The 11,124-nt window shown below is 31.4% G+C and overlaps 1 protein-coding gene across 1 annotated transcript; it reads left to right on the top strand.

Moving 5' to 3' along the window:
* Nucleotides 1-3,732: 3,732 nt before the first annotated feature.
* On the top strand, nucleotides 3,733-9,440 carry LOC129910415 (uncharacterized). Its single transcript, XM_055987795.1, has 4 exons — nucleotides 3,733-3,937; nucleotides 7,578-7,897; nucleotides 7,960-8,191; nucleotides 8,398-9,440. The coding sequence occupies exons 2-4, from the start codon at nucleotides 7,579-7,581 to the stop codon at nucleotides 8,483-8,485; spliced, it is 639 nt and encodes a 212-aa protein (XP_055843770.1). The 5' UTR covers nucleotides 3,733-3,937; nucleotide 7,578; the 3' UTR covers nucleotides 8,486-9,440.
* The last annotated feature ends 1,684 nt before the right edge of the window (nucleotides 9,441-11,124 follow it).

Genomic DNA, 11,124 nt, shown 5'->3' with positions numbered 1-11,124 from the left:
TTGCGTTTGAAAATTTTCACTTTTGTACTTTTTCAGTTTTTGAGCCAATGTAGTTAAGGCTTTATAGTCTCCATTTTATAAAATGGAGTAATAAGTTTTTGACGTTTAATTTGGCAGAGTCAAAAGCAACAACAATTTCCAAGACAAATTTGTTAACAACAACAATTTCAATGGGGCAGCTGTCAAAAACTTAGGAAGCCATCTTTTTTTTCTTTCATCTGACAGTTCTCGATAAAGACTTTCTTCAGGTGATCATATATATAGAAGGTATACCTTCTTTTTACTACAGCCACAAATTAGGTCAGTTCAAATTCGAAATGATATAATTTGCGAAATCATCTTATTTGAGCTCTAGTGAAAACAAGTGCAAAAAGAGCAAAAATAAATTTTATTATTACAAAAATGATGCAGAAAGTTTAGATTTTGGTTTACAAACTTATTTGTACTTATGTAATTTTGCAAAAAGTGGCTATCCCGAAAAACAATTTTGGTTCTATAAAGCTTTACAGATGCAATTGTTGCTTCTGAAAAGCATTATAGAAGCAAAATTGTTAGTAGGGATGTTGTGCCTCCTTTTGCATCTACCAGAGATTGTCGTGCATTGAACCTCAGCACTGCTAGCAGTCAGAAAGCTTCAATTACTTTTGTTGTTAGGCCTAGTACGCACTGTTGGTGCGAAACGAAAAATTTTCAAGTATCCAAAGTCGAAAACGAAAATGCTAAGTCAGCTATTACACGAAGCCTCAAGAGGCTTGACTCTTTTTTCTAATTTTCTTTTGATAATCATTCTGTGAGGCGCGTACTATTACACGATGCCTCTTGAGTCCAGGACTCAAATTTGACAGTTCTCTTTTGATTTAAAATTTGTTGTTGTTGTATTGCACCAAGAAGCAAAAAGAAATGAGAGGGAATGTTGAAAAAAGAAGGAGTGGAAAAAGAAACGTCAAAAAAGAGTCTCAGAATTCCGACCCACGACTCTCTGGTCGGATAATTTTTTGTTTCATCTTTTTTCTCTTTTGCACTCATTACGATTGAAAAGAGGCGCGCCTCTTGAGGCTTCATGCAATAGCTGACTAACGAAAAAATATCATCGAGTATTCTGTCAAAGTCAAAAAAAAAAATTCAAATTAATTTAAAATCAAGAAAAAACTACCGAAAATATTTTTTAATACAAGAAATAAAGGAATTAAAAGTGAAAGAAAAAGAAAAAGTCAAAACTTCTCTTGCAATTACGAAATATGCACAGGATAAAAAGTAAGTGGCAAATGAGTAAAAACTCTCCAATTTTTCCCTAGAGATGCGTACTGAAAAACGAAAAGCAAAACGAAATTTTTCGTTCAAGATTTCTTTATGCTATTTTTGTATGGAAAATTTCGTTTATCTTTTCAGCAGCGTATGTGCCTGGCTACACGGTGATTTTCCAATCGCCTAACGAGTGAGTTTGTAGGCAAGAGTGATGAGGAGTGTAGGGGGAAGATGCTCACGAAGGGAACTGAATTTTCTGAGGGCAGTACAGTTCCGTTGCAAAATTTCTCCTCTTTTTGAAAAATCACTGAGTAGCCAGGCACATACACAAACGGAAAATTTAATTTGATCACATTTGATTGCCACAAATGTGACCATCACAAATCACTTTATATGATTCCAGGGTCACAGTTTGAATAAAACCCAGCAAACGTAGAACTACAGAAAAAAACAGTGAAATATGTACGTTAAAGAAGTACTTCTTTTCCACTGAAAAAAGATGAGATCTCGGGAAAAAACTCAGTTATATGCTTTCTGTATATAAGAATACGTGAAGCAGCTATCTCTTTCTTGCATGCAAGATGAAATAAATTTCCCCCTCTATTAAAAGTACAGACAAATGTACTTTAAAAGTACATCAGCGAAGCACATCTGGAAGTGCTTCTGATGTATATTTACCAGCACAGTACAAATAATAAGGTAATATCTTCCGAACTTTGTCAAAATTTGTTTGTCAAAAATGGGCACCAATCTGTCAGGTCGCCCTTTAATTGTTATTTTTCAATCGCAGTAAACAGGAAATTTGTTTTTGTTTTTAATTATAAAATGTCATTTGAAAAAATTATAACTTGAAAAATAACAAATTTTCTTCTTGTTTCAACGCAGAAAATGATGGTAAATATTTGTTTAAAAATTAGTGGTGTTTGTGGTTTATCGGTTTTTGTGCGTTTTTCATCGGTAATTTGAACAATTAAAGGCTTGGCCACACTGGAGGGTATGCAGTATCGGTACGGGTAGCGGTGAGGGTACTTGTATGAAAAAAACTCCAAACTGAAGGCTTGGCCACACCGGAGGGTATGCGGTAGCGGTACGGGTAGAGGTAACGGTACTTGTATGAAAAAAATTCCAAACTGACATATCAACGTTCAGATGTGGAATTTTTTTCATACAAATATCGTTACCGCTACCCGTACCTCTACCGCATACCCTCCGGTGTGGCCAAGCCTTGACACATCAACGTTCAGGTGTGGAATTTTTTAAGTACAAATATCGTTACCGCTATACCGCATACCCTTCGGTGTGGCCAAGCCTTAAGGCTTGGCCACACCGGAGGGTTCGCGGTAGAGGTATAGGTAACGCGTACGGGTATTTGTATGGAAAAAATTCCAAACTGACACATCAACGTTCGGGTGTGGAATTTTTTTAATACAAATATCGTTGCCGCTACCCGTACCGCTACCGCGTACCCTCTGGTGTGGCCAAGCCTTTAAAGGCTTGGCTACACCGGAGGGTATGTGGTATAGCGGTAACGATATTTGTACTAAAAAAATTCCACACCTGAACGTTGATTTGTCAGTTTGGAATTTTTTTCATACAAGTACCCTCACCGCTACCCGTACCGCTACCGCATACCCTCCAGTGTGGCCAAGCCTTAAAGGCTTGGCCACACCGGAGGGTATGCGGTATAGCGGTAACGATATTTGTACTAAAAAAATTCCACACCTGAACGTTGAAGTGTCAGTTTGGAATTTTTTTCATACAAGTACCCTCACCCCTACCCGTACCGCTACCGCATACCCTCCAATGTGGCCAAGCCTTAAGAATTCGGTACCTGACATTGGTCGCCCAATATGTCAGTTTGGAATTTTTTTCATACAAGTACCGCTACCTCTACCCGTACCGCTACCGCATACCCTCCGATGTGGCCAAGCCTTAAATAAAAAAAGATCCCTGGGGGCGCGTCTTTGGCCTAGCCAGTTGAGAAGAGTGAAAAAGAAAAAAAATACTCTGCACTTTGGTGGTGGTTTTTTTTTGTTTTTTTTTTTTTTTCTAAAGCCTGGTACGCTGCTCGCGCTAAATTTTAGCTCCCATACAAATTATCGAAAATTTTTAGCCGAGATAAAATGGATCCCATACAAGTTATCGATAACTTGTATGGGATCCATTTTATCTCGGCACTCTGCTCGCGCTAAATTTTAGCCAAGATAAAATTCCCATACAAGTTATCGATAACTTGTATGGGATCCATTTTATCCGAGATAAAATTCCCATACAAGTTATCGATAACTTGTATGGGATCCATTTTATCTCGGCTAAAAATTTTCGATAATTTGTATGGGAGCTAAAATTTAGCGCGAGCAGCGTACCAGGCTTTGAAAACTATTAAAATAGAAAATAATAGTGTAAGCATAGCCTAAGCAACACTTGCGCAAAAACTACTAAAACGAAACCAATATACAACACTTGTCTATTTGTATCTCTCTTCCACAGAAAACCCACAAATAAATGGCAGACTACAAAAATAGTGCACTTTCTGACGGCAAATTATTTTAAACAAGTTTAAAAACTCTTATAATGTTTATAAACTATTTGTTAAACAAATAAACAATTTCAAACTTGAAGTGAAGATATATTTTTGGTAAACAAATCTGAGATTTTAAGTACAATATAAGTGAAAATAGAAACAAAACAGGTAAAACATAAATTTTCATTTACAAAAATAATCACACATGTAAAATTTTTGTATTTGTTTTCCAATTAGTTTTATCTTAATTGATATTATTTATATTACATTCATTATAAAATTAGTTACAATATTAATATGTATGTAGCTGATAGTTTAACCTTCATGGTAAATCAATTTAATCATAGTTAAAAACATAAAAGTATGTAGTAGCAAATGGAACTTGTAGAACTGGTTGTTTTGGTTTGGGTGGAAAATCGATTCCTACAATATGCATTCAAAACAATAGAAATTTTTTTGTCTATAAGCAAAATAACCAATAAAAAATACTATAATATTATAAAATTATTTGTATAAATGTAAACAAGAAATTGTGCAACTCTTATTGAAACCTTATTGACCTTGCAAGCCAAGTTCAAATATCATTTCTAGAAAATGTATTAAAGCCAATTTAAAATTTAATTATAACAATACCCTACCTATATAGAAATATGTTATTAGTTAGAAAAGTTCCTAATCTATACCTATATGCAGTCTAAAAACAAATATGTAAAGTATTTAAATTTTGTTTTTCTTTTTTATTTTAAAGTATATATTCATGTAGCTGACAAGTTTTCAAAGTAGGTAGGTACCTAGTTCTTAATTAATTCGGGGGTTGTTGGATAGAATCAACTACATATCTATTATCTAGTTAAGAATCAATATATTATAAAAATGTATGTTAGATGGCTCGATAGGTACTCACTAAACATTAATTAGCGTAGCTATGGGAATGAGCTGCTTAGGGACTTGAAATATACAAGCACCACTTTTCATATTAAACTTCAAGATCTTTTTAAACATTTTTACAAGGAGATTCTTAGCTATTCAGATTTTGTAAATTCTTGGCAATAAGTTATATGTATGATAGTTAGAGTTATATTTAATATTTGTTAAAGATCAGGAAATTTTTAAGATTTTAGACTCTTTTATGACATGCTTTACCTGGCTCTGTCTTTCCCAGCATTACAATCTATAAGGATTTAAAGTCAATGTGCATCGGTGTCTCCTACTTAATCCTCTCCTCTTTTCCTAAAAGCTCGCACTGTGTTTTTATAACATTTAAAGGGTATTCATAACCCCTTGATGTGCGCGTTAATTATAAAAAAAAGACAAGAGTTTTAAGAAGCAATTTTAAAGTAGCAAAATTATCATGGTTTATTCAGACTGCGACACTATCGCTTAATGGGAGAAGTTACTATCAGGGATGGGACTTTGCTGCAATTGCAGTAGATCTACTGCATTTTTTTCAAGAAACAAATCTACTGCCTTTAAATAAAATCTACTGCACTTTTTGTTTTAAAATAAATCAGCGATTTTTTTGTGAACAAGATTTCACCCGAAAAAATTCAATTTTACTTTTACCCTATTATAAGTTCCGTGCGGAAAGTTCTTCACGTTCAGAAAACTCCCCGTAGTTTGAACTTTTTTTTCAGGTAATGAGTGAAGTAGTCGACAGGTCTTTTCTAACTAAAATTTTAGTGACGCACAAGGAACTAGTTTTGCCGAAAATATAAATTCCATTCGGTTGAAAATTACAATATATTTTTAATTTCTATGCGAACAAAAATGTTTCGGGTTCACGTGAATCTCATGTTTAAAATGTTATGAACATATTATTTTTGTTTGATCGTATTTCTGATTGCAGTCAATGCATACATTTGTCTTTTGATCTGTTTTTGTTATATTTTCTTAAAAAGAAATAAATGTTGAGTTTTTGTTAATTTTTATAAAAATTTATACAAATATAAAAATCTACTGCGATAAAAATGAATCTACTGCGTTATTTGTTCAACTTCGACATTTTTTTCAAAAAGTCCCATCCCTGGTTACTATTGCTAGTTTTAGTCTTCTGTTTTTATTTGTTTCGACTGGACGGAAGCAATTTCTTTTTTTGTAGTTTCTATTGTATTTCTATTTGTGTTGAGAAATTATATATTTATGATTTATATGTTACTATATATGTAACTAGTTATACAAAAATGAACACTCCAAATTTACTCATTGACATTATAGTGTATAATAGTAGACCGAAAGTTTATTTGAAACATTTTCTTTTAGTTACATTTCTGTTTCCAACGAATGCAGTGACAGAAGAAAGTGTTTTTAGTTAGTGCTTATGATACCTAAAATTGTATGTGCTGTTGTATAGGATGCATTTGAAGTACTTCTTGTAATTATGATTAATGTGTTAAAGTGATAAGTGGAGGAGATACAACAAATGCTAGTCCAATAATTTGATGTTTTAGTTGGCGGTTCTAATACCTGAAACCTTTTTTGGTTTTTAAAAAAGTGCATACAATTGGAATTATTAAAAGCCTTGTTCCATTGGAGGTGATAGTTTACTCATGAGTAGATGATCAAGTACATTTACTACTAGGACTACTCATGGTCTTCTTACCGAGTAGATACGATTTGCATTGAATTCGTTGAAAGTGCGTTCCATTGAAAATCGCTAATAAACTACTAGTAGTACTTTGACACCTCCCAAAGGAACAGGGCTAAAATGTGCATTAGAAATGCTAGTATTAATTTCAGCCAGAAATTTATATCTATTTTTTTTACGCAAAATAAACTACCGTCAAGCTTATTTTATAATAAAAATTATTTGGGATCTTAATGAAGTTGATTTTAATAGTGATTGATTGTTACAGACTCTACACATACAAAACCGTTTTGATTGAAAAAAACTAGTACGACCTATTTGTTTTGTGTTTGTTTCATATTCAAACTAAAAATTTTATTTTTTTTAATTAAAGAGTAAAGCTATTTGGGAAAACTTAATTTTTGTTTTTTATAAAAAAAAATTAATCGCAACTGATGCTATTTTTCTTGACCTTGCAATGTTTGAACAGTTGCTCAACTCAAATATTAATACCTTGGTTTTTTTTTTTGGAAAAAAAAAATAATTAAATTATGTATTATTTCTGAAAAAGTGAAAATAAAAAATCCTCAATGATGTTAAAAATTATAGAATATAATGTACATCCCAGCCAGCTGATTGATGTATTATGCGATATTTTAGCAAAACAGTACTCACTTGGCAAAAATCAAAGTCTAAGCACTCTGAACAACTTTTTATTTCAGCAAATCAATATCGTACACTCAAATTTTGAGATATTGGGCACCAAAGGCACCTTTTTACGTACAAGTAAGGTGCTTTTTTGTTTTCTATACATTCTGTTTTCAAAATGGAGAATTTTTGATTTCGAATTAATCCATACTCGACAATTTTGATTATTTACATTTCCTGCTAAATCCTAGTACGCAGCTGAAGCGAAACGAAATTTTCCATACAAATCGGTAGCGAAGTCTTGAACGAAACTAAATTTGTTTTGTTTTTGAACGATATTTTTTGTTTAATCGTTCTATATTTTTCGTTAACAATTTTACTTTCGACTAAAACTCAAATCATAATTCACAATACCAAATATCTTGGTGGAAAAAGATACACAATACCAAAACAGATATTTATCGATTCCACCGACTTCTATCGCGTCGAGAGTTGACCGACACTCGCAATAAGAGCCAATATGATTGTTTTGATCTTTACTCTATTGAATGAATTTATTGCGACAATATATAACAACATAAATACTTATTATTTCAGAATGCCGTCCGGTGGGCCAGTGTATCAGCCCACAACGGTTTCTTATGAAACCCGACCTGGAGGATTACTGGGACAAACATCAGCAGTCTCACCAATGAAAGTGCTTAAAAAACCAATGCCTCAAGTAGCACTGTTGCTCTTTGCTTTGATATCGATTGCTGCTGGAGTTGCAATGATAGCTAGTGGTGCGGCAGATTTTGCCGACAGCGAAGAGCACAAGGAAGAGTTAGGAATTGAAACGGTTGAGACATCGGAAGGTATTGACATTGGTGTTGTTACGGGTGGTATTTTCATGACAATAATTGGTTTTTGTTTAATTGGTAAGTTTTGTAATACTTTTTTTTTTTTCTTTAACATAAAAAAAATAATTTTGTCTTCGAAGGTCTTTACATAAAGGTTGCTGATTGGAGACGCAACTGTGTATGTCCATGTTATTTCAGCAAGAAGCAAAGCTTAGCACGGCAATTGCAAGGAAATACAGGTGGACAAATTTTGGCATTGAATCCATCAACTGATCCTTTAGTGTCGCATACTCAGTATGCCCCTGTGTCGGAATTACCGCCAAGGCTAGAAGATGAGGAGCGACGTAATTTAATGCCCGATAATAAAGAATGGTAAACTTTTATTTTATTTCATGTTGATAGCAAATTTATTTGTGCTTTATGATACAAATCCTATATATAATTAGTTCCGCTTCTGTCTGTGGCCCAACTATCGGCCAATAGAAAACTTAAAAAAACTTTAAACAAGTTGTAAAACTTCCTGTCAGAAAAAAAGTTTGTAATTCGAATTAACCTGTTTCATTTTATCCTTGTTAAAGCCTAAGCAGCGCCGAAGAATCTGATCGAATGCTTGATCCGGACCCAAGGATAGTGCTGCGTCCAATTGGCCGTGTCGAAGAAGCCTAAGCAGATGATGTGAATTTTTATTTACTTAATGAACAAATTTATTGTTATTTTGAGACTAAAAAAGCCAAGAGCAAAAAATCAATTTATCTCGAATTTACAAAAAAAAAAAAAAAAAAAAAAAAAACAGATTTGAATATCGTACGTAGTCCAGACTTACGAGGTTGAAAGCAACAGAATAGAAATCAAATTTTATTTTATTCTGATTTGTTTCTTAATTACACTTAACGCGTTATTAAATATTTATATTTACTTTGCTTGAACGCACCTTTCTGTGTATTTATTTTTTAATGCAAACATTCAGAATTTAACTTAATAGGGTGTAATTTCCAAATGGTAGTAATTTTACCAACTCAATACTTAATATTAGTTCAATAAGAGCATTTATCATTAATAACAATTTCCAAAATTATTAAAAACAAAAAATAAAATAAAATATGTACGTAAGAATTAACTTAAAACATATATTATATTTTTTAACGTTGACGTCCATTTTACTTAGCAAAAACAAAATAACTCAAAACAGCCGAACATGTTATGAAATAAAAACAAAAAACGATTTAATCTCCACAAGTATCTGATTATACAATACAACATGAAATTTAATAAAATCTGTCCAAAATTGTGTATCTTTAAATGCAAAATACATTGTAAATTATTAAAACAAAAACTCACACCGAAAAGAATTATATTTTAATTTTGCAAAGACTGTTTTTTTTATATAAATTTATCTTAATTTATTTGTTTTTTAGCATCTTTTTTTTAATCCCTAGTTTGTTATAAAATTATGTTTTTAAAATCATTAACAATTATTTCATTTATTAATATTTATTATTTGAAAATTCATTTTCCTTTTTTATATAAGCTAACTAGTTAGTCCGGAATTATAAAATACAATACAGAGCGAGAATGCGCCAAATAAAATTTGAAAACAAAGCCAATCAGTAACAAAAATAAACCGATATATAGTGTGTATATTTAAATATTTGGGAAGAGGATAAAATCTAAAACATTTATCTACAAACTGAAGAGCAAATAAGTGAAGGACATATTTTTGTATGAAATCAGAAGAAAAACAACTTATATTTATGAAAGAAGAAAAACAAAATAACAAAAAAACAAATGAAACCAATATTATATTTATAATCTCTATATTAACCTGAATTTGTTCGTTCCATTTTGTTTGAGACTTGGTTTATTTAACTACTTTGTATGTAATCAATTTTTCACTAATTTATGTATACTACACAAATCTAGAATGAGAATATTATAATGATGGGAAAAACTACAATACTAGTTCTGATTTTATCTATGGATGATTTTCTGTGAACCAAAGTTTTATTTTTGTTCTTGTTTCAAAATATAAAAAATTAATAAATATTTAACTATTTTGACGTTCATTCCTCTGTTACAAATAAATACTTTTTTTGTGAAAAATTATATTAAAAAGCAAAACGAAAAAAAAAAAAACAAATGTGAAGTAATTGTAATGTGTTACATAATTGATAATTTAAATAAAATGGCTCCTTTGAAAGGTATTTTACATATTGTTTTTATTTAAATTGAAATGAAGAAATCAAAGAAAGACTTGGTAGCTTAAAGCTGGTGTTGGCCAAATATTTTAGGACTAAACTGACGAAAGGCAGCAGCCTAACTGAAGTATGGAATCATCCAAAATTTAAAAAAATTAAAAGAAAACAAAACTTGTGCCCTTTGACCCTAAAACTCTGATCTAGCGGCACTCGAACCAATGAATACTTTTGCGTTGTAAGAAAAATGCAAAATAATTTTGTTCGAATTATTGCTTTCTCTTACAGGAGTTGTCGCCGCCATTGCATTAAATTATTCCAAATTCACTTACCTCGACTTGTAATCTTTGCTATTTTAAATAAAAAAAAAAAAAAATAAATGCTTAACTATTGTAACGAAGAAAAAAATAACAAAAATAATGAAAAATTATTAATATTATTTTTATTTTAAGTGGAGCGATTGAATATAATTCAATTTATAAGTTCAAGTGACCTCAAGCCTCAACTCCAAAAATTTATAAAGCGTTTCGCCCCGTACGACAGTGGGCTCATCAGTTAGATCTGTCGTACCCTTACTAAGACGCCTTATTTTGGTCGATGTTTACCGACACTATATAAAACTCACAGCATGAATATACTGTGAATTTTAATATTCTAAGGGAATTTGTTTAAATTCAGACACTTAGAAAATGTATGCCTGACCACGGGCATCTCTAATGACAAATAGGGGCATGATAGTGCAGTTCTGTTGAAAGATGTGCCTTTAATAATCCTTTACCGCATGCACAAACAGAAAATAAATTAAGTTATATAAAAGTACTTTAAAATTATGATCCTAAGTGGGCTGTAGGTCTGTCCTTCTTCAGGACTCTAAAGTAAAAAATTTTATTCTAAAAATACTAAAAAAAAAAAAAATCTAAATTAAAATCTATACTTACAATATTATAAAATAATAAATTTTAAGATATTTCTTAAAATTTGTTTTGGTTAATTTTCTGCTATCTCTTTTTTATTTCTTAAATTTCACATTTGATAAAAAAATCAAAATTTGACTTTTAAAATCAAACACGATCTTCAGAAATCAGGTCAAATATAAAATTTAGCCTAAAATAT

This window comes from Episyrphus balteatus, chromosome 2 (assembly GCF_945859705.1).
Source record: "Episyrphus balteatus chromosome 2, idEpiBalt1.1, whole genome shotgun sequence".
Lineage (NCBI taxonomy): Eukaryota > Metazoa > Arthropoda > Insecta > Diptera > Syrphidae > Episyrphus > Episyrphus balteatus.
This window is presented reverse-complemented; position numbering and strand designations above follow the sequence as displayed.